The sequence below is a fragment of the Coloeus monedula genome (assembly GCF_965178545.1).
Source record: "Coloeus monedula genome assembly, chromosome: 5".
Classification (NCBI taxonomy): Eukaryota; Metazoa; Chordata; class Aves; order Passeriformes; family Corvidae; genus Coloeus; species Coloeus monedula.
Window position 1 is genome coordinate 30,790,238 of NC_138785.1, and position 24,027 is coordinate 30,814,264.

The following is a 24,027-nucleotide window of genomic DNA, read 5'->3' on the forward strand; positions in this document are numbered from 1 at the left end:
ACTTCCATGTCATTGAGAACTGGAAGTCCAGGAGTCAAGAGAGTGCTGACCCTGCTGGACCTGCTTGCTTAGGCTGGCTTTCTTGACATTGTTTTCCTCCTGCCTTAAGACTGCAAGCTCACTGGGGGCTGGGGCCACTCTTTTAGCTCGGCTCGTACTGCAGCACACGAGCTGATGCTGCCGGAATCGGAAGAGCACAGCTGGAGACATCAGCAAGTGGCAGATGCAACTGGAAGGCAAAATTAAGGCTGCATTAACACCGTGTGACCCAGCTGCAAGAGTAGCTCAGCAGGTGATGGTTAGACTTAGGGTCTCTGCCCTATGCTCCACCAGCCCCATGCATACTATAACATCCAAAAGCGTGTCTGTGCACAGCATAGAGCTCAGGGCACCCAGTCTGCAGGACCCGCATGGGGACACCCAGCTGCAACCCCCTGTCCCCGCAAGCTGGACCCGGCCGGGCAGGGCGGCAGAGAGCCCACTCCCGCCGGATGGCGGCACCCGCAGCAGGTGCGCTGGGATCTAAATGCAAAAGGGGACATGTTGGGGTGTGTGTAGGCTTCTTCTGGGGGAGTGTATATGCGTCTGCCCTTCTGGCTAAATCTGAGCTCGTGATTCTTTCGTTCCCGGCTGGCCGGCGAGGGTGCGCAGGGCACTGCGGCATGGAGTCAGCACAGGGGTGGGGGCTTCCTATTTTTGTAGTTATTTTTGACGGCCTGGGGTGTGTGCGGGAGTTCCTCCCAACCAAAAGCGCAGCCCGGGCGCTATTCACTGAGCAGAGCCAGCGCTGTGCGAGGGGCGGCGGGGGGCGGGTGTCCCGGGCGGCGGCGGCGGCGGCGGGCGGGCACTAAGACCGCGCCGCCCCCGGGCGCTGCGCGGCGGCCGCAGAAGAGGAGGAGACCGGCGGGCCCGGGAGGAGAGGCGCGGAGGGGAGCGGAGCTATGCTAAACCCGGGGTACCGCTGAGGCGGGGCGGGCCAGGCCAGAGGCGGGGGCTCTCCGGCGGCGGGCGCGCAGGGGCCCGGCTCCCGAGGCGGCGGCAGGCAGCATCTCGGCGCGGGGAGCGGCTCCGCAGCCACCGGGCCAATGAACATGTCAGTGTTGACTTTGCAGGAATACGAATTCGAGAAGCAGTTCAACGAGCATGCGGCCATCCAGTGGATGCAAGAGAACTGGTGAGTGCCGCCCCCGGGCCTCGCCGCCCGCCCGGATCGGGGAGGCGCTGAGCCCATCCGGGTGCGCGGGTTGCGCCCGGCCGGCGCGGTGCGGCTCGGCTCTGCGCCGCCGTGCACGGGCACACGGGCGCTGCCGCCGGCCCTACCTGCGCGCCCGGGCGGGGGCTACCCCGCCGGGTTACAGAAGGCTGGGGCATCCCGCCGCCGGTGCGGTGCGCTGCGGGCCCCGAGCCCCACCGCCGCACCCTCCCGCCGCGCCCCGGCCCTCCGGTTGGCCCGGCGGCGCGGAGCCGCACACGTGCCCCGGCTCTGCCCTCGGCCTCCCATGCCTCCATCCTTGCCCGACCCTCCCGCTCCCCGCGCTGCAGGCTCGTTCAAACAAGTTGCGCGTTTGCCCGCGCTCCCCGCGGAGCCCCTTTGCCTTCCCCCTCCCTCAGCTCCTAATAAACTTCATTTGCAGCCATGCGGTTATTAACTTTCCCGGCGTGTTCGTGCGGCCGGGGAGCCGGGGCGAGCCGAGCCGCGGCGGGACCGGGGCTGCGCAGGGACCCGTCGGGGCTTCCCGGGTCGCGGCGAGCCGGAGCCTGATGGCCTCGCAAGGGGACACAGGCACGCTCACATCCTGGCCCGCCGAAGGGGAGTGGCTGTTCCGGGAAGCTGCTCTCTGCCGGGCACTGCCCCGGGGGCATCCCTGGGCCTTGGCCGGCAGCAGGGAGACGAGGATGGAGGGAGCGCCCCAGCTGTCCTTGCCCCCTCCACCAGGCCCTCTGAGCTGTTCTCGGGGCCAGGATCCCTCTCTCCATGACACTTGCCCACACCTTGCCCCAGTCCTTGTCCTGGCTTTGTCCACCTGCACTGGCCCTGTGTTCACAGTCTGCGCTCGCTCACCTGTGCCTTGCTGATGCATTGTCCCTGACCGGCCTTGCCTAGTGCCCAGTCTTGCTGTTTCTGCTGCTTCTGTGGTCTCTCTCCCCAGCTAGCCCCCAACTTTTCCATTGCCTGCATGACCTCCCTTGGCAGGGCTGTCTGCCCTTTGACCTCCCGAGTGAGGACCTTCCCCATGCCACCCTCATGTGACAATGGCAGGATAGGACTGTCTATGGGCCCAGGCTTTGGTACCTGCATTTGTAGGGCAGAATAGTCCAGGATCCTAGGTGGATCTCAGCTAGGGATTTGCTAGAATCCTTTAGTGACTTGTCCAGGGACTTTTAAGGGCAGTGTAATTAAAATGACCATGTATGTCTCCCTCTGTTCTGCAGGTGAGCTCATTACCTCTTGAGGGGTGCCTGGTGTCACTCATGTTTCAGGAAAAAGGAGACCACATAGATATTCTTGGGCTGGAAGTATTGGATGCTTCCCTTTCTGACCATGTTCCAGAAGAAAATTGGCATCAGAATAGGATATTCTGGTAAAAGAGGATGGAGGGGGTGATATGTGAGTGTATATAATAGCCAGATAACCCAGGAGGGATGCAGTTTATTTTAAAGAACATTCCTAGCAACTAGCGCTCCTGCATCTTCTCCTTGGCTCTCCTGTGCTTCATGATGTGACCTTGGGAATGTTACATAACCTCTCCTAGGCCTCAGTTTCCCCAGCAGAGAAAGACCAGGGGAGTGGGGGATAATAATGCTGAAATGCCCTTACTCGGTGCTTTAATGATTTTGGTAATGTTTGCTGAGTGCCTTGAAGATGTCAGGTACTACATAAATACTAAGCAGTGTTGCTAAAGTCTCCCTGGCAGTTTCACCTGCTGCAGAGGTCGCTAGCTGGGATTCCATAATGCCAGGCTCCCACTTTCCAGGTTCGGAGGAGGAGACTGTCAGTGTTACACTGCTGCTGTACAGCTAAAGAGACACAATCATACATGTCCACATGCTTTTCAGTCTATTTTCACCTTCTCTTAGGGAACTGATGAATTAATGTCTTTGATTCTCATGAAAGTGAAAGAGAATCATCTTCCTGTGTCCTGGGAGTGTTTCTGGAAATGAAATAGAGCTGTGCTCTCTGAGGTCTCTATCGTGGCAGACTTCTCCTGAAAATGCTGGTGAAGACTCTTCTGCGTTCTAGGTTAAACTGTGCATTTTTGTCTTTAAGAAATGCCTTTGCTTAATGAAACAGGTCCTGCTCAAGCGCTTGAGTTTTGCAGGGAGCTTACCTGGTAAAATACAGCAGCTTTTTTTACTCCTGTCAGGTTGACTCAATAGGTTTGTGTATGCAGACATCAATGGCTCCTGCACTTTGTAGGTGTAGCCTTAACGTACACATCCTTAACATAAGAGCCATCCAAGATGAGGTTGTTAAGTAGTAGTTTGTAGGGATAAACATGCTCTTTGAGCAGTAAGACAAGGGGGACTTGTTTGAGGAAAGACTGTGTCAGGATTTTATATTGTAATTGTTATTTAAATTAGGGTGCAATACTACTACAATGCTAACATGAAGGTAAACAAATTCTGTAGGTGTGGCATTTACTATTTTACCTCATCTCAGAACAATGTCTTGTTACCTTACAACACAAAAAATACACAAAAAAAAAGGCTGTAGGGTGTTAGGGGGCATGAATTGGCAGTAAGGAGTTGACCCTGACTTTGGGAATTTGAGATGTATCTTTGGAGTCTGACTAGGTTGCGTATGAAGATGTAGCCTAGTTTGAGGATGGACGTGAATCCTTTTATATATCCTCTGAGTTCTGAGCTGGTTAAAGCACTATCCAGCCCTTCTAATTAAAACTGTGTAGGCCTAAAGCTGGAAAAGCTTGAATGCAAAGCCTGGAGGTAGTGGCATACACCCCTAGGTACTGGTATGGTTGGTTGGGAAGGATCATGGTGCAAGGTCTGGTTCTGTTCAGCCAAGGCTTGCCCCTCCTTTGCCTTGGTCCTTTGAGCCTGCTCCAAGCTGCATCACTCCCTGGGGCAAGTACACGTCCTCTGCCCTCAGCAGTAGCTGGCTCCCAGGCTTTTCTTCCCCATCCTAGGGTTTGTTTCCTTGCTAGCATTTGCCCCTGAAAATCCCATCTGACGGCATATTGGTCTAATGGCAGTGAATGAGGTCCTCCTTGCTTCATTCCAGATGTTCCTGCTTCACTATATGGAAGACCCTATCCTGCAACACACATTGCACTGAGACCTCTTTAAAGCTTGGGCCTGGACTAGCAGTGCTGTAAAGAGGGTGCTGTTTTGACACAGAGGGGAAATGAGTAGTCTGTTGCTTGATACTTCCGAGCTGATTGGTTTCATGCCTCCCTGAATGCCTGGCTTTACATTTATGCACTCCTTTATGGTATAGCCCCAGACTGCCTGGTTCTCATGCAGGGAGGCAGGAGTGGCAGGGCAAGGTTGGAGGCTGCAAAGATGGACCTGCAGCCTGCGGGCCTCTGGTGGTAAGAGCTGTCAATTAGTTGCCTTCCCTAAACTAACAATGTCAGGATTTCAGGAGGTTAAGAAACAGGTCCAGTTACTATCATGAAACTCCTTACACTTTATGTTGTTGGAAAGCTGTTGTTGATACATGTTTAAGTATAGTGCCATTGAGTAGCTTTAAATATAAAATACAGTATCACTTTAAGATACTGTCATACTGTGCTCAAACCATGAGAGGTGTGATTTCAGTATGTTCAGGATTAAGTCAAATGTTTATGAAAATAATTGCTTAAAATGATTTCTCAAATCAAGCTCTTCCAGCACCTCCTCCTAAACTTCTTCAAAGAGGGAAGTGGTATGAAGTAAATAGTCTGCAGTTCCTTAAACTGCTGCATGAGAATTAAAGCAGCTCTAGTCCTTTATCTCGTATGGGTAAGTATATTAATATTTTTGGAGAAAAGTCACAGTTCTGTCAGACATACAGCAAGAAGTGTTGTAGCACTGAGATCCCCATTCCCAGCTGCAGCCAGTGCGGCAGCAAAAACTGGCCAGTGCTTAGGAAAGGCAAAGTGACAGAAATGCCTGGATGGAGTGGTGACTGCCAAAGTCCTTCTCCATCGTGCTGCAGAGCACCAGGTTCAGGCATCAGCACGAAGTGACAGTCGTTCCTGTTATAATTGTCTGGCCAATAATAATTATCTTCAGATGTCTGCTGACGAGGGGCTCACCAATGGGGAGGCAGGAGGCCTGTGCTGACTGCGCTGAGATTATCTGGGAGAGCTGACGTCACGCCAGGGCTTGCCTAAAATCACCGAAACTTTTCCTCTGCTGCTCCGTCGGCTGCTGCAGCGCTCCGGATATCTCTGCTCCAGCCCGATGTCCTCCCACCAGCTGCTGCCCTGGGCAGGCTCTCCTCGCTCCTCTCTCTCTTTCCTCTGCTGTTTTGCTTCCTGAAAAGCCAAGGTTTAACCCTTGGCAGCCGGCAGCATGCTCACAGGTAGTAGGGGGAGGAGGATGAGCAGGATGAAAGTGGAAGTGATTATTCCCTAAAAAAGCTGTTGGGCTCTGCTGCAGATACTGGCTGGTTTTGTTATTTAACAGAAGTAATGATTCAGTAAAGAGAGAAGGACTGCATAAGGACTGCTGGGAATTTTTTGGTTTTAAAGGGATCTGGCAACTCAAACTCGATCCTGAAATCAACTTTGTGGACCTTAGATGAGGATAAATGTTGATGTATTCAAAGAAAACATCTGTGCAGGAAGTTATTTTTAACCTTTTGTTACCAAAACTTTTATGTGACAGAGGCAGAAAATGCAGCCAGTGCTGAGAGAAATTTATCCTTTGGTGTGATTTTCTTTCAAGTCAAAATGAGAGGTAGATGTGGAAGGGCACAGGGTCAGATAATTTGGATTTGTAAATGCACTTGCCTTTTAATAATTCACACAAGCACCATCGTCCTAGACAGTTTTGTTTCCTAAATGCAGAACAAGCTCTCCTCATCCACTAAAGCTGCTCTTACCTCATGCAGAAATCAAGAGTGAGAGGCTGTGAGCATATCTCTCCAGGCATGTGTGCGTAGCAGCCAAAACCTGATGTAAATTACATTTTTTTTTTTCCCCTGAGCTCTTACTAGATGCCAAGCGAAGGATGTAGAGAGGGACGCTGCGGTCACCCTGTACTTTCCTCTGTGCTGCAGCAAGGAGTCAAAGGGAAGATGTGAATTGTTTTCAACAGAGAGACTGTTTTACTTGAGCAGAATTCAGTTGGCCCAAGAATTTAGCTGGCCCCCACGTGTCATTCTCCAGAGGGGATTTTTGCTGCTCTCTTGTGCAAACTGGCAATAAAGCTGACAGGGCCACCAGTGCATGGCAGAGATTAGAGGATACCCACTTCTTTGCCTTTCTTTCATCCTGCAGGCCTTTCTGAGCCAAAGACTGATGTATTGGAGTATCACAGGGTTTTGGCTCCTTGAAAATGAAAGGATGGAGGAATGAGGAATGACAGCAGATCTCCTGTCAGAGTTCAGGTGTTTTCTGTCTGGGTGGTCCTGGGAAAAAACATTTTAAAAAAAACATGGTGGACACCAAAATGTCATCCTGAAGATAAATATATCAATGTCTTCTGAATTCAGCCTACCACTGAAACATAGGCATCGGCCTTTTGTTTACTCTGTTCCTAGAATGTGGACACATCTGTCATCATGTTGCTTCTGTGATTTTAAACCTCTTGAGAGTTCTACTCTCTTCTACATTGTGAAACACCACATACTTCTGGGAATAATAAACTTGTAGGAGTGGAGCAAGGAGTAATTTAGGAACTTGCCATCATTTTTAGAAGGGAATATGGGCATTCAGGAACGTGGATGTTCCAAAACACTTTTTGGAAAGCTTAGTTAAGAGTTTAGGTGCTTTTTCTTTTAATGGAAAAGAGAAGAGATTGAAAGGTTATTTTTAACTATACATTAGCATTGTGTGAAATACAAACTTTTCACTGGCTTAGGCTATATCAACACGTGAGATGTTTATGTAACTGCATTACCTCTGTACTGTAAATTTTTTCTCGCCAACAGTTTTGTCAGCCCACTTGAGCCTTGCCCTGGGTTGGAGTGGTAGGGTTTTGTTTTCTACTGTGCTGCCCCATCACTGACCAAAGCATCCCAGACTGCTGCTGCTACAAGCTGTGCTGTTCCTGTTTGTGTCACAGTATCACATCTCCTGGGACTTCCTGGATTCACTGGGGAAAGCTGGTGCAGCCCCATGGGGAGCTCTGCAGGGACACCCAGTTAAACATTTCATAATCTGTCAACAGCACAGGAAACAGCGAGGCTGTGCTGCACCCAGGCTTATAGCAGAAGAAAATTGTATCAGTTCATGTGCAAGGTTTGCAAATGGTATGACTGCTTTCAGATCCAGAGTAGGAGTGGTACCTGCTACTGCCCTTCATGTTATGCCTTGCACTGTGTGTTCCATTGCAAACTGTCACTTGCAAGTCTTGTTGACTTTTGTGCAGTTTTTTTCCTGTGAATTTTGCTTATGGACTAGGAGCAAGGTGGAAGGACTCCAAAATCAACATGACCTGAGTTTGCCTAGGGAAGGGACCCAAGTCCTGCAGAGCATGGCATGAAATGGTGGGCAGAGCTTGCATCTGCTGAGAAGTCCTTGACCTCCTGTGGAAAGAGCTGGTATTCAGAGTGGGGAAAAAGAGGGGGAGATCCAAGTCAGTGGTTTACCTCATGCCAGAGGATTTGGGACTTTGCAGAGGACACGCAGTGGTTTATGCAGTGCATGGTATGGAGGGGAATGATACCTGAGGATATGGGGAGCCTGACTTCAAACTGAAGGCAGCCATAGCCACCTTTCAGAAGATGGGCATTGGTCAGGTGCCTGAGTGCCTCATTTTAATGGAAATCAAGGACCTGTGTCATCTCTGAAAATTTCTCTTTTTGCCTCATTTGCCCTGCTGCAAAATAGGGAATAATTCCTTTCTGGGGATATTCAGAGTTGGTTTTCTGCCATGTCACAAAGGTGATCCTGAGGTGGTAAGACCTGTATGTAACTACATTAGAACAGTACAGAAAACACAATGGTCTTACACTATTACTATGCAGCTTTACACTTGTACTAGTAGTGAAGAATACTTTATTCTTGCCAAGGATGTGGGGCAAAGTTTGTCTCCTTGATTGTGGTAACTGGGGACTGAGAAGAGCTGCTGTAATATTAGAGGCAAGGCAGTTTAGTGTTGGTATCATGGGATTAAACTGCAGAAGTCCAGACCATTTTTAATTGCAAATTTATGAAAGGAACTGTCCTTCAGATAGTCCAATAAAACTTCAGACTGATGATAACTTTTAAATAGAATTTTTAAAATTTGTTGGTAATTAGTTTCAGTATGTGAAGTCTGCAAGTGAGTAAAAAATGAGTTGGACATCATCCAGGTTGTGAGCTTGTCAAATTGAATGTGTTGATTTTGATATCTGATGGCCTCAGTTACCCCTGGACATAAAACTTAAAGTCAGTCAAGAGTGTTATTAAGGACAAAGGTCTGTTCTATGTCTTGAGCCACCAGCAGTATAAATACACCTGGAAGGAGCAATCCCAGGAAGTGCCAATGAAAGTTTTAAGGGGAAGAAACAATGGGCCAAGTTAATTTTTGAAAAAATATCAGAGTGCTATTATTGAGGAGTCTTATCTTCTGACTAATAAAATTGCCTGGGTTTCAGGTTTCTTTTTTTTCTTTTTCTTTTTTTATTTATTTAGAGCCATTAAGAGCTGCTTAAGATAACAGTAAAATCCCCTAAGTATAAACAAAAATGGGATGCCAAAGTTGTTGCGCTGTGCCATTCAGATAGTGGGTTTATTAACAAATGTTTGCAAAGTCTGTCTTTTTCCTTATGTATTTTTCCTTTTAGCTTTAATTGGGAATTTACCCTCTAGGTCCCCTGATGTGATTCTTCTGAATGCTTTCTGAATGTTTACAGGTCGTCTGTAAACATTAATGGGAATTTTGTTGTTGCCAACATACATCATCTCCAGGCAGCTGAAAGCCACGGCTCTTCTTCCTTTTAGTTCTCCCTGGAGGAGCTGGCTGTCCAGCTCCTTTTCCATGTCTTTGCAGGTCACAAGCAAAAGAAACATTAGTTATTAGTAGGAAATGATGTAGACATCTTACATTTCAATTCCTTCTTGTTTCCTCACTCTCCTTGGCTTGACAGCCAAGCAGAAAACTCCAAGCTATTTTGTCCACCACATGGGTCTCTAGATGCTCTTGTCTACCTTGACCATCACAAAGACTTCTGCTCTGCTGGCACAGTAGCTCTGGGGCTGCCGGCTGCCCTGGACCCTGTTGCACCTCAGCCCCGGCCACGGGTGTGGATGAGGATCCGTCCTGTTCCACGTGTGTGTGGCATCTTCCGTGCTCACAGGCGGCCAGCCCAAACCCCCGGGTGGCTTCACTGCCTTTCCTAGGTAAAGGCAGAAGCTGTGAGGATGTGCTAAGTGGAACTGCTGATGAGAGTGTGCAGCACTGATTTCAGACTCAGGATGAAACAGGTTGTTCAGCAGGTAGAAGTATTTCAGGATGCGGTGTTGTCTTTACATTATTTTGTGAGGGCATTTCCCCATTATAGTTTTTCCTAAGATGTTGCTGTTGGCACTGTCTGAAACAAGATACTGGTCTTGTACCCAGGATGCTCACACTTGTTAGGAAATAAAGGAAGACATTTTGCTGTAAGTAACATTCTGAAAAGCAGTCCCCTGATGTTCATGAGAGGTGGTCCTTGTTGTAATGGTGCCCCTGCATAAAGATGGTAGTTACAGTGAATGCCCTTCCCAGATCCTTCTGCCTATGATGTCTTTTGATCCTGCTCGGGATGTTTGCTCGGGATGTTTTGTTTATTTTCCGAGATTCTGGTATTTGGTGATTACAGACAGTTTATATTACTGTTCACTCATTCAGGTCCTAGGAGCACCTTGCAGGCGCTGGTGATGGCATTTGTCTGACCACAGATGCCTGCTATGTAAGGTGTCTGAGTCATCAGGAAGTGGGCAACGGAGAGAATTAAGTTTTATTGTAAAACCGCTCCCTCTCTTACCAAATGTAGAGACTCAGGGAACTAACTAGACCATAGTTATTTCTCGTGATCCTTCTTCCTTCTTCTCCCCCATAATGCATTTTCTTCTTTCTTCTGATTTTTACTTTCTACAACCCTTTGCCCATTCCTCTTTCATGTTCCGTATGTCTTTTTCCCCTTTAGGAGCAGTCGAGTCAGCAGGACAGGTGGCTGGGCAAGCCCTGGATGCTTCTGTAAAACACCCTGCAGGGTGGGAATCATCTGGTGCATGTTTTGGCGTTGGGCTGGTGGAGCTGGGCAGCACGGGCTTGGCCCTGAGCTGTCTCTGGCTGAAAGAAAAAGCACTGCATCAGGGTAGTCCCACTGCCACCTTCTGATAAAGTCACATGGTCCTTGATTTCTGGGATAAGGCAGTAATAACCAAAGAAGAATGCTTGCTTGTAGCTTTCCACAGCCCCATGGTATACTGGTATAAAAGGGCCCTCTCTTTTAAAAGACACTTTCCAGTCACTAAGTGGAAAAATACTAAAAAGTCCACTGTAAAACAGCAGTTGGCTTCAGTATAAAAGATTTAGTTCCTGAACTTACGTGTGTTGGCTAATGTAACCCTAATGTAGCATCTGGTACGTAAAACAATTATGACAATTCACATATTTTGAAATGGTCGTTACTGTAAATGGAATAATTGGAGAAGGTGTTAGGATAAAATGAAAAGAAGTTGTGCCTACATTTAGAAAAATGTGCCTACATTTAGAAAAAAATACACACCAGGCTGATAAGAGCTACCACGGCTTTTTACTGGGGGGTGAACAAGCAGAGCTCCTTCCTCTGCTCTCTGTAGTGGCATGCCCTTGATGGAGAAGAAAAATGGACTAGGGTAACAAAATAGGATCTGTTAGCATCTATCACGTATTGGCATTAAAGCTGGGAGCACAGATTTTGGCCTTGGGCTTTCCAAATGCTCTTCTTGCCTTAGCAGTACCCATGACTTCAGCTGTTGGGGTGTCATGGAGCATCTTCCCTAACGAATGCTGGTGGCTTCAGGGTAGGCATGCTACATGTGTAGGATACTGTGGGTGGTCCATTGCTGTATCTCAATGAACTGTTGGAAGTACTGTGAGCAGTCTTCATTGTTTCCAATAAATGGCATGTAGGATTGAGGGAGATTTTTGCAGACCACAGCCATCTTGCCTCTGCTTGTATGATTATGGTCCAGCATTTTGTCTTCATAGGCTGTGTCCTGATGACCTTAGTTATGATCCATATTTATTGCTGGCAGAGCGTTGGACTCCTTTCCATTAAACGAGATAGTGTTGTATCTGTTTACAGGGGATACGAATTTGGCTTCAGACATCTTTGACCCACTTATCTTGTTTAAATTTTCAAGAATGAGTCCTGACTCAATGGGGTTTCAGGTAGTTCTCGTGTTGTAAAATAGCTGTACATCTTGGAAGAGGGACATTCGTGTTCACTGTATTACCATGAAGAGTTATGGTATTTTAAGTTATCTTTTTCCCTTTGCTAAGGTTGAGACAGAATTCCACAGTCACATTCTTGGTGAGTTAGATGCTTTAAGGACAGAAAGCTCTATAATGCAGCATTTCTAAGAACAGGAAGGATGTGTTGAAAGTGGTGGATCCGTACAGTCACAAGGGCTGCTCTGAGAGCTGCCCACAGCCATTGCAGCTGGAAGGCTTCCCAGATGAAAATAACCATTTCCAGACTTTCACCTGATGTCTCTCTTCTTAGCTCTCAAGTCCTGTGTGACACTAAAAGAAAGCAAGACTTTGGTTCCCAAAACTTTGGAGAGTTTCCCATTGCATGTACAGACAAAGTTGGTGCCATCGTGCGTTTTTCCTGGCTGCTGGATCAAATGCTCCCTCTTGAATGTCAGCCAACCTGTGAGGCAACAAGGACAGCCTCCCTGTCAGCCAGGTTGCACAAGGGAATGATATCAGGGTGGGTTGCCTTGGGTTTGCTGGCACTGGAGTAGCTTCCCGGGGCTGAACTTTGGCCCCATGCCACACACATGGAAGCACTGCTACAGCTGTGTAAACTGAACTGCCTTTCATGACTCCTCCTGGGACCTTGGTCTCCTGTGGCAGAGTGGAAGGGACCAGTAGAGGCAGTAAACTATCCCACTGCTCCAGCTGCCTTGCCTTCAGGCTGCCTGTGTAGCTTTCCTGAAAGCAGTCCTGGAAAAAGCACGGCATGGAGGTGATGTGTCTTAAGTAGGACCTGTGATGGCATCTATACTTAGGTGCTGGTGAGCCCAAAATGCTGCACCCATGCAGTCTGAGCTGTTTCGTTCTAGCTGCAGGAGCGGGGACAAACACTCTTGTGAATTGGACAAACATCCCTCTCTTAACTGGATCCCACGGTCTGCTGTGATAATGTCCCGTGGTGTGGTCCCTAGACTATCCTGCTTGACCTGCTTCATTCAAAGAGTGGGTAAGGCACCCGTCTGGAGAACTATAGACTGTCAAGGACTTTCATTATTGAAATTGGGGCCTGGGATTCATCCAAGTCAGTGGGAGATGTATCTGTGATGTGAATGGGAAGAGGATGTAAATATTTGTGGATGAGAAGTGAGACGGCTCTACCATTACCTGTAGCTTTGGTGCAGATAGAAATCTGGGTGCTGCTGAAGTTGGATTAAGCCACCAGCCTACAGGCTTCCTGCAGAAATACCAATGAAGAGTTGTAAATGCAGGATCTGTCTGTGGAGTAAATGGTTATATATGGGAGATTGCTAGAAAGCATGAAGACAAAACTGGAAAGGGCTCGTTTCCCAGAGATGGGCTTACATGTAGTCCTCTCTGTGCAAGTGCTCCTCTTCAAGAATAAAACTACCCAGTGTTTAATGAGTTAATATGAGCAGTGTCTTAGGCTGCCGTCTGCTGTGCTCTGGGATAGTGGCTGGACACTGCAGAAAGCCTTACAGAACAGAAAGGGGAAAGATGTCATTTCAAGTCAGGCTGTGTTGACTCATAGAAGACATTCTGAAGGTTATGGATATATGTTAAGCAGGTATTAAATAGCTCGTGCTTTATAAATATCATTTACAAAAGCAAGTATCCTTCAGGCTCCAGAGTATATAAGAGTGTGAGTTAATTAGAGTCTGCATTTTCAAAGTGGCGGAACAACAGGATTTAGATCAGACAAACTGCAAATAAGTTTGCTGGTGACGTGAAATCCAGTGACTTCTGTAAAACTTCCCTGGCTTTGTGCCTTGCTTTTTCTTCCCTGTCACTGCTTTCTGCAGCTGTGTCCCTTGGACTCAGTGCAGTGGGTTGTGATGTGTGTGGCCGCAGAGAGGAGCGGTGCGGCCCTGCTCCCCGTGGCTGTTGCGCTGATGGGGACATGTCACAGCGGTACTCTGAGGCACTCAGTCACTTGTTTTGCAGAGAAATGCAGGCTGGCAGGAGGAAGAGCCAAACCACAGGCTAAACAGGCTCAGTGGAGCATTTCATGGCCTGCAAAGTGGCCAGACTAATCCTGGAAACCTGCAGCCTTTATCATGACACCTGACACAGCAGCACAGCCGGCCTCCTCTGCTTTACCAGATTTCCATGCTCACATCACTGTCTTTCTAAACATGGCACAGATTTTTTCCTTTCTTAGGCTTAAGAATGGGGGGGAGGGTGAGGGCAATGGAAAAAATCTACATTAAAGCCCTCCCAAAACCAGTCTGAAAATTTAGAGGTCCCCTCACAAAGGGGTGGGGGCCCTCACACCAGGATGGTCTTCCAGGTTATCGGGGCTGTGACTTTGCAGTGTGAGCAGCTTTGTGGTGCATTCAGAAACGCTTGCCTGACTAACATATTGCTTACATTTGCTGACTCACTCTTGCACTGCCTTTTCTTTCTTGTTCCCTGGATGTGTTGATTTCTATCTCTGTTACTAGGGCTGTGCCCCAGACACTGTATAATCAGCCTGTTTGTGTTTGGCTCCTGTGTTGGTGGAGGTATTTACATTTGGATACAAATGTTAATATCATTCACCCGGAAGTGAAAAACAGCAACAAAATACTGGGGGTCTGAAGCCCGCTGGCATGGGAGGCAGGGCAGGGACATGCTGCTCTTGGGCAGGGCTGTCCCCGGCATCACTGCCTGGCATTTTGCACAACCACTTGCATTTGGTCTTTCCGTCTCTTCAAGCCCTGCTCCCCCAAACTGTTTTGAACAATGAATTTAAATTCAGAATCACAGAATATTCTGAGCTGGAATGGACCCATAAGGATCATCAAGTCCAGCTCTTAAGTGAATGGGCTGTTGGCAGCTTTGTGTTTTCACCTGCAGAAGATGCTAACACAGGCAGCCTGTGTCTAAAAGCACTTTCTAAGTGGGAGTTGTACATGGGTATGACTAAGAAGCTCGGCAGAGCTGCTGGGTCCCCAGTGTCCTGCTTTTCTAGGAGAAGTATGGGTGATCAGAGGCCCTGCTTACTACCGACCCTGCTTGTAGGGTGCTCCTGGAAGGGCTTGGTCTGGCTGCTCTTCACCAGCTGTGCTGCAGCAGTCCTGCATCCTCACAGCCCAGCATGCTTTCCCACTTTGATCTCTCCCCTGGAGCCATTAAGTGTCCGTGTCTGTTGCCACTTCAAAGAATGCCTGTTCTTGATATGCAGTGTTCATGTACTTCGGGAGGTACAGGTCATTTCTGACATTTCTTCTCAAATACCAGCGATCCTAAGTGATAGTCCTAAAATGAGCCTAAAATCCAGGTTAGTATGCAACAACTAGTATGTCTTCAACTTCTTCCCCTTTAAAGCCCAGGCTCCTAAACTTTTGTATGAGTAGCACAGATGGTTGCAACTGTCTTGTCTTTTCAATGGCTTCTGAACAAGCCACCATTTATTTTTCTTGTCCAGCTTGTTTAGGTCTAGTTTGAAGCCCACCTCATTAAGTTGCTATCACATAATGCTCCTTTCTCTTGTTTTAATCAGATGATGTCCAATATATCAGCAGTCCTCGTGCAAGGAACGACACTGCATGGCCAATTACCAGGGAACTAATTAGCAGACAGCATCTTCCTCATGGTTCAAAGAGCATTATGTATGCATTCCCCTGAGATCATACAACAGCAGCATCACCTTGCAGCAGCATTGCTGTAAACGAAACATGCTGTTTGCCTCTGTGCCTTCTCCTTCCTGCTCACCACTTGTGTGTCAGTCTAGGTGCAGACAGACAGCACTCCCCAACATTATCAAGAGGAATCCAGCGTCAATGGTGCCTTCAAAACCCTCCCTGTGTTGAAACTACGGCCTCTCTGTGCTGGTTTTGCACAGCAGTGGCTGAACAGAACCAGGCTTCTGAGTACATGGACACTTTGAGGAACTTCAGCCTGGAAAGAGTTGCCTTTTTGATTCTTTTTAAGCATGATTGTTTTCCTCAAGTTGAACAGTATTCATAGGATTTCTTATTGCAGGTTTCAGTATTCAGATTCAGTGAGATCAGTGATACTTAGCATTTGCAAACAGAAACTTCAGAAAAATCTTGGCATTTTTGATTGTGACTTTTGTAAGTGCTGGAGGGAATTAAACTTGCAGCTTCTCTCGTGTCTTCTGTTACCTGTTTCTTCATAGTGGAAATGACTGTCAGCTTCTTGAATCAAGCTCAGAAAGCCCCCCAGGCATTTCAGTGGCAATGCTATGGGCTTGTGCCCAGCTTTACTCACTTTAGGATTGACATTTTTGTCATTGATTCTGAATACTTCATGGACCAAGTATGTATTCAAACCATATCAGGACAATGTGTGCTTGTACACATACTTTTGTATACTTGTTAATGCACTTTTCTCAATCCCTTTGACAGCAGAATGCAGGCTACAGTCTGCTTTCACTTGGAGGGGCATGCAGTACACCTGAAATCCACTGCTGCAGTGGTAGAAATACAGCCCTACCATCTGCCATTGACTTACCCAGACTACACTGGAGCAGGATAAAGTTTTGGAACACCTGCAGTACATTGATGATATTGTTGTGTGGGGCAATAAAGCAGATGAAGTTTTTGAAAATGGGAAGAAAATTGTCCAAATCCTTCTGAAAGCCGCTCAAAAGCATCTGAAAGAGTCTCAAAAGCGGTGCCTGTCACCATGAACCCATACAGTGAAAACTAAATGATGAGCAGAGCTTTTGTTTTACATTAAATTAGTCCATCTCCTCTATCCCAGCTTCCTCTGAATTCGTGTTATACTTCTGACAAAGAGCATTTGGCATGACCTATTTGTAAGTCATACATTGAGATTTATTTGCCCAAGTGAACAGAAACCAGAACAGACAATAATATGAGAGCTTTAATAAAGATGCCTTATCTTTATCAGTCAGTGGTAGTGCGTATTCTGGCGAGGTCTGCTCTACTGAAATATTTCTTCATTTCTGTTGCCTAAGGTGAGCAATAAGCTTTTTCTTCAGCATGACATACTCTCACAGGACTGGGTGAATGGTGGTGCTGGAACAGATGAACTCTTCTCCTCCTCCAAACTGCAGCACCTGCTCCTGGTGCCTTTTAATGTTCCCTTGTGCAGCTGGATGATGAATTTCTGGAATGAAAAGCTGCTTCAATGCAGAGTTTAAAATGGAAACCAGGACTTTGCCACCCAGCTTTCAAATTACCTCTTTTAGAGAGTTGAGGAGAAGGTTTTGTTGCCTTACCAGAGTACCCTGTAGGCTGGAAGCCCTAAGCCTGCTCCCACCCTGGTTGGCCTCCAAACTGCTAACTCTTCAGTATTGTGCCATATCTCCTCCCCAACCCTAAGATGGCCACTTGGCTTTTCCTGTAAGATAAAGGAAGAGGTTTGTACCACTGGAAGGTGCTTTAGGCTGCAGGCAGAGTCAAGGAAATACCCATATATTAGTTACATGGATAGTTAGATCAGATTTTCCAGCTGTTTATTTTACAAGCATGTTGAGACATCTTAATGCAGTTAGAGGTTATTAAGTCCAAGTTGTTAATTTTAATGATTTTAATAGACCTTTAGCATTCCTGTTTAATCCAGTACTACTTATTGGCCTGCACTGTATGTTGATACTTTTTAAAGCTTCAGATTTGGCAGCTCTCTGAAAAAGGACTTGTATTTCCCAGATACTTGGATGAATTTCTTTCTGCTGCTGTTAACCAACATAGACTTCGTACCTGCATTTGGACTAAAATTTAAAGCCATCCCCAGAAGGGAGCCTGATGCTGTTGTTGCAAGCAGCATCACTGGCTGATTTTGAAAATGGTGTCTGTATGTGTCTGCCAGGCAGAGGCAGTGGGTGGAAGGCTGATTGAGAGAGAAAGAAACAGATTTGGTTTGGTTCAAATGAGGCATAAAACACTGTACCAGCCAAGGAGGTCTGAGAAGCTGCCCAATAGACCATGCGACCTTGCTCACTGAAGTGAAGCCTAGCACGAGAGGCTTTCAGCCCCCTTCAGATTCCCTGGGAGAAACATCCTGCTGGCTACAGCACAACAGAATAAGTATCAGCCACCACTTTTTTCTGTGTTGTTTGGACATCTTTTCTTTAGGCTTAAAAGTGTTTCTCCACTAATTCAATTTTAAGTTTCAAAGTTTCTAGACTACATTAGCATTTAATCTGCCTTCTACTAGCTGGCAATTTCTATCCTGATTTGCAGTGATTAAAAAGTAATCTAGGTAGGATTTGGTGGTACTCCAGTATTCAGGCATTTTGATCTTTTAAATCAGGTTTTAAACTAAATGCACGTTATATGTACACCTTATTTTAAAAAAAATAGAATCAGTGTCTCATTTGTAATGTAAGGACTATTGATGATTTTCTGATTTACTCAGAATTGTAGAACTGTAGCCACACAATGAGGGAGTGCTTTTCATTTGACTGTTCATCTTTTCAAAGGGGCATCTTTTGTGGCTGAAAAGTACAAAAGCAGTCTTTAAGGCTTTACCTGTGGCTGCTGCAGTTTTGCTGTTGTGTTTCAGGAAGCAAACCCAGCCCTGCCATGCTTTACTGAGGCAAAGCTTTCATAGGACAAGCTTTTCCTGTACCATGAGCCACTGTAAAAGAATACTAACTCAAAAAGAGAAGAGACTCAAGGCCATACAAATAAATGTTTCTCTTACAGAGATTATTCCTATGCAACTTCCCTAAATATTTTGTCAAGCATTTCTGTCTCTTGTTTTCTTTAGTGTATGTTGGCACTACATGTCTGCTGACTTTCCTTGGATCACCCTTCATTGTTTAATAACTTGAGGTAGTGTGTGCAAATCCTGGAATTTATATATTTGACTGATTTATGAGTAAATCCATCTCAGTGTCTGTTTAAATCTGCTTGAATCTTAAGCGGTGATGATGTTGATATCTTACGGATGTATTGCAGGCATATTGGGGTACTTGCACATGACAAATTTTGTTTAATTATGACAAATTACCAAGGGGGAGTGCTGATTTGGGTACATGACGTGGACCTGTTGGAGTGAGTCCAGATGAGGCCATGAAGATGATCGGAGGACTGGAACACCTCTCCTATGGAAACAGGTTGAGAGAATTTGATTTGTTCATCCTGGGGAAGAAAAGGTTCTGGGGTGATCTTACAGTAGCTTTCCAGTACCCAAAGGGGCTACAGGAGAGCTGGAGGGGGACATTTTACAAAGTCATATAGTGGTAGGACAAGGAGTTACAGCTTTAAACTGAGTGTAGATTTAGATGGGATATAAGGAAGAAATTCTTTACTGTGGGGGTGATGAGGCACTGGAACAGGTTGCCCGGAGAAGCTGTGGATGCTCTATCCCTGGAAGTGTTCAAGGCCAGGTTGGAGAGGGCTTTGAGTTACCTGGTCCAGTGGAACCTGTCCTTGCCCACAGCAGGGGGGTTGGAAATAGATGATCTTGAAGGTCTCTTCTGACACAAACCATTCTGTGATTCTATGATTTTCCGTAAGTACACCATTATTAGTATTCATCTAAATTTTTTCTGTGTGCTTATTAGTTCATGAAGGGCTACACAGCACTTTCACTGGTTGAATTCAGTGATTAAGCAGCTGTGAAGAAACCGATCTAACCAAAGCTGTAGTCTTTGGTTCCTGCTGTCAGTGCTTTGTCCGTATGACTTTCATGGCTCGCCTCTCACTTCGTGTTATTATCTGTTTAGCTTAAGATCTTTTGATCTTTGGCTTGTAAGCAGAAACAATAAACACTTCTGTAATCTGCCGAGGGCTTTGTAGAGAGAGGAGTCTGTTGTGCCATTGGGTAACTGTAGAGTGAAATAGCTTATTCCAGTAGACTCTGAAATATATTTAAATGGTAATCCTATTTCTAACCCAGGTCAGGCAAATAACTATATTTGGACTCCTCATCAGAGTTTAGTGTGTTACCCAGTAGGCTGCAGTCACACTAATGTTTTATTGCCCTTGAGTAGAAAATGGTGGCATCCTTGAGTAGCATCATGCAGTGTCTCAATTTTATGGCACTGCTCAAAAGCAAATGTAACAAGCATTGTTTTGTAAAGACTTACTGTACCTGCAGTCACTGACACATGGGGATAACTCCTGTTTCCATTTCACTATGCATGGTGTGTACTCTTGTGTTTTATGTCATTGCATTTTACTTGGTACCAGCCTGGGCTGTGGTCCTGCATGAGATAGTACCCTTTCTCTCACTCTGGGAGCTGCTTTCAGTTCACCTCAGGGTGAAGATGCAGCAAATCTGCATGCACAAAGTGAAAGATTGAGGCCCAGGTTTCAACTATATTAGAATTTTTGAATATTGAAAAATTTTTATTTTGGTTCTTATTAATTTCCTACAGTGAATGTGAACTAGGTCTAAAATCCCAACATGCTATACATTTTTAAGTTCATATAAGTTCGTTTCATTGAATTCAGAGAAGGTTTAAAACCTTTTAGGGTTACTTTTTCCAAGTGAAATATAGAACAACGCTGTTACTGTTCTTTTGTATATAACTCCATTCTGTGGCTTCTTCTGTTATGTACAGTACATTTTTGGTATTGTTTGAATAACATTCCTAAGTCTGATAAGAGGTTAATTTAGAAGACCTTATTCTTAAACTTCTGTCATTTTAGCAATGTGGTCTGGAATATATTAGCAGAGTTTCCTGCATTATAAATCAGTCATCTTCTGCAAGTAGATTCATAAGTCAGAACCCAGTCTTAAGTCAAGTAGGTAATAAAGGATCAAGTACAGACTTCCAGAATCAAAAAGCACAAAGGTTTAAGCTAAAAAAGTACAGGTTTTAATGAGATGTAATGCTCTTACGTTGCAGGAAAAGCTCTCCCAAGAAAGATCACTGTTTTCTTTAGGTTATTCTCTAGAGCCACGTTTTTTTCTACTAACAGCTAATCTCTAATACAGCTGCTGTTCAGTTATAAAATAATAATTTTGCTTGAGACACCCAGGCTCTCTTCTGTTATTTAGTATTTTTTCTTCTTGCTCTCCATGGGTGGGACCATAATAACTGTCCTACTATTCAATAGATGTAGCAGACCAAATACAGGCACAGTAGTGTTTTGCCAATTTTCTGACAGATCAAATAAGGCAAAATCAGGTAGCCAAATTCCTGAGGGCATTGAAACTTCAATATGTGATGTGTGGGAATCTGGATGCTCTGCATGGGACTTCACATTGGAGTTAACTGTGGAGACAGACTCTGTATTTAAATGGTGATAAATGGTGATAAAATCATACCTTACCTTTTACATAAGCTGTTCCTCAGTAACAAAAGGTGGTGCAAGAGCCTGCACAGATTGGTGTGACTAGACTAGAGTGTCCAATACAGAATGACAATAATGCTGTTCCATGCTACCTATTATCAGTAGAAGAATGATGGACAGCCCCAGCTGCAAACTCATGTAGACACTGCATGCTCTTTCCCCATTCCCATGCTTGCAGAACTGTGGAGAGATCCATCTGTTCTTCTCTGCACTTCAGTGTCTGTGTGGGGAGAGAAAAATCACAGGTTTGCAGTGTTTTTAGGCTCAGTCACAGCCTTCACAGAACGCAAATTTTGAAGTAATTTTAGAAGATCATAATGAATGAATCCGCTAGCCTTGTACTTCTCAGTTGTTATAATGATTACATAATTCTATATTAGATTTAGTTCAATTCAGTATAGTTTAGGCAGTTAAAATAGCAGGACAATAAGCAGGAAGACTGGAGAATGAGTCCAGAAGAAAAAAAAAAATTCCAAAACCTGATCAGCATCTCAAAGGTTTAAAAAGTTAGCTTATTTGCAAGGAACTTCAAGCTGCCGTTTCCTGTAAGGCCAAAACAAATTTGCTGTATTCCGTCTAATCTTTTTGGATCACGCCTTACAGCTTGAAAGTGTAAAGATGGCTAAACCTGAATTTGCTTAGTGGTCTGTAGAAAAGGGCCTTGTATTTTTAAACCTCTTCCTTTCAGGCCAGGATGGAGGGAATTAGAAAAAGAGGAAGAGAACAGCCTATGAAGCATGGTCTGGACCTTTCTTTGCAGACCTGATTAACCTGGGGAGCTCTTTGCAATTACGGGTTTGCCTTTATAGGGTCTCTTCAATGCTGGGCTTCATGTAAACAGAAAATAATTGGAGAAGAAATACAGCGCTCTATTTCCATTGCACTTCCTGTGCAATGCTGTGGGTGGAGCCATTTGGGAATTTTCCCTTAATTGCACCTTTGGTTGGGAGTGGGGTGTTGATTGAGCTTCAACAAGGCCCAAGTTCTGGGTCCTACACTTCATCCACAACAACCCTGGGCAGCGCTACAGGCTGGGGGGAAGAGAGGTTGGGAAGTGGCCCAGTGGAAAATTACCTGGAGGTCCTGGTCAGCAGCCAGCAGAACACGAGCCAGCGTGTGCCCAGGTGGCCAAGAAGGCCAGTGGCATCCTGGCTGTATCAGCAACAGTGGGGCCAGTGGGACCAGGGCAGTGATGAGGCTACACCTCAAGGGCTGTGTCCAATTCTGGGCCCCTCACTACAAGAAAGATACTGAGGTGCTGGAGCGAGTCCAAAGAAAGGCAATGGAGCTGGTGAAGGATCTGGAGAGTTAAATCCTATGAGGAGCGGCTGAGGGAGCTGCGGTTGTTTAGCCTGGAGAAAAGGAGGCTCGGGGGACCTTATCACTCTCTTGTACAATTACCTGAACAGAGGGTGTAGCCTCATGGGGGTTGGCCTCTTCTCCCAGGCAACAAGTAACAGGACAAGAGGTCCTTCATGCCATGGTCTAGTTGACATGGTGGTGTTCAAAGGTTGGACTTCATGATCCCAGATTTCCAACCTAACTAATTCTGTGATTCTGTGGCTGATTTTACCTCCACACCTGCCTACACACACCTTCTCGGAAGTGATTAAGGCAAATTGCCTTGTGTGATGAAAGGTGTTTCAGCTCAGTTTGCTATCTAAAAAAACTGAGGGCTGAATTCAGTCCTCAGTTATGCAAGAGGAGTTGCAGAGAGATTGTGACCCTCTTGCCAGCCATGGGAGGAAGAGCATGGTAGGAGCTTGGCACCGTCCTCCCTTTAGGCATTCCCAGAGAAGTATGCTTATGATTACGGCTTCTGCTGGTTGCAGGTTGCCACACTGGTTGGGGAACACTCCCCTGCCCTTTGGTCACACATGAAGTTGTGTGTGTTGCACAAATAAACATTACCGTGTATAATCCTTTGAGTTCTGTGGGATGAGCTGTGCCACTTGCCTTGGGGCTTTCTGTTTGTTGTCATGCTGCAGTAGTAATAGTAAGGACATAACTTCGAATCGGAGGAGGATGAGACCATCTGAGGCAGGCAAGTCCTTCGAAAGTTTAGTAAGTGCCAGCAAAATGAAACTAGGACATCAGGGTATCCATAACCCCTTGAAAGTTCAAGGAATTTGTGTATAATTAATAGCAGTAACCAAAGCAGAGCAGCAGGTAAACATTGGTCTTGGCTTTGTTCTGGCAACTGCTTGGTATGTCCATTTTCCTGACTGAGAAGGAGCAAGACCAGACACAGATTTCAATGCTATCAAACTCAACTTGATGCCACTGGTAAGCTTTATCACTGTTGAAGATCTCAGAATTGTATCGTTCTTTCATTTGGCTTCAGTGATGCATTAGTTCTGAGGCATCCAAAGGAGGAATTTGACTGCATATACACACAAGCCTAAAAGCTTCTAGAATTGCCCAAGATGACTAAGATCTTTCTAGATTTCTGTAGTGCTAATTCAGAGGAGGGTGCAGGCAGTTGTTCTCAAAGTCCCCCTGTAAGTCTGCAGTTAAAAACTATACGTTTTTGTGATATTTGCTGGATTATTCATCTGGATTATCCAGAGTATGTAGCTGTGCTGTAGAGATGGATGCATGCATACATGTAAACTTCGGAAGGGCAATTTTTATGGAGAAACAATGAAATGACACAGTATGGGTATTACTGCCAAAAAATGCCTTAAGACACAGAAAGGTAAATGAAAAAGAAATACATGTTCAAACTTAAAATCAATTTTTTAGTGTATGTTTGTTTGTTTGGCTGGTGATACATGCACTGTTGGGTAAGATGATTTTTCGTGGCGTGATTGAGATGTGTGCATCAAGATCACTTTGGTTGGATTACAAGTTTCTGTGTGAAGTGCCACTGGGCTTCTGCTCCCTAAATTTTCATTAAAAAGCACTTTATGATCATCCAACATGAAGGGTGAGATTGGATTGATAATATATCCATACCTATAGAAAAAAATGCCTTTTGAATCTATGCACATGATGCGGAATTTTTTTTTTTACACAGTTGTATTTGGAAGGATGGTATTTAAATTACAGCCTAGAATAATTACAGGAAAACAAACAATCACATTCATGCATCTTATGTTTTAGAAGTTCAGTTTCTTAAATGTATTTGCTGAATAAATGTCACCTTCCTGAAACTTGCACAACCAGGCGATTAGTTCACTTGCACAATCAAGCAATCCAAACAGGCAGGAGGACAAAGATAAACTTGGTTTTGTAATGATAA

At 45.6% G+C, this 24,027-nt stretch overlaps 1 protein-coding gene across 1 annotated transcript in view; it reads left to right on the plus strand.

Moving 5' to 3' along the window:
• Nucleotides 1-1,077: 1,077 nt before the first annotated feature.
• ELOVL6 (ELOVL fatty acid elongase 6) overlaps nucleotides 1,078-24,027 on the plus strand; it is a gene marked incomplete at its 3' end in the record, with an annotated part of 74,845 nt that continues 51,895 nt past the window's right edge. The window contains exon 1 of the mRNA XM_082281432.1: nucleotides 1,078-1,174. Within this exon, the coding sequence (XP_082137558.1) occupies nucleotides 1,086-1,174 (89 nt within the window). The 5' untranslated portion in view covers nucleotides 1,078-1,085. The remainder of the gene's footprint in view (nucleotides 1,175-24,027) is intronic.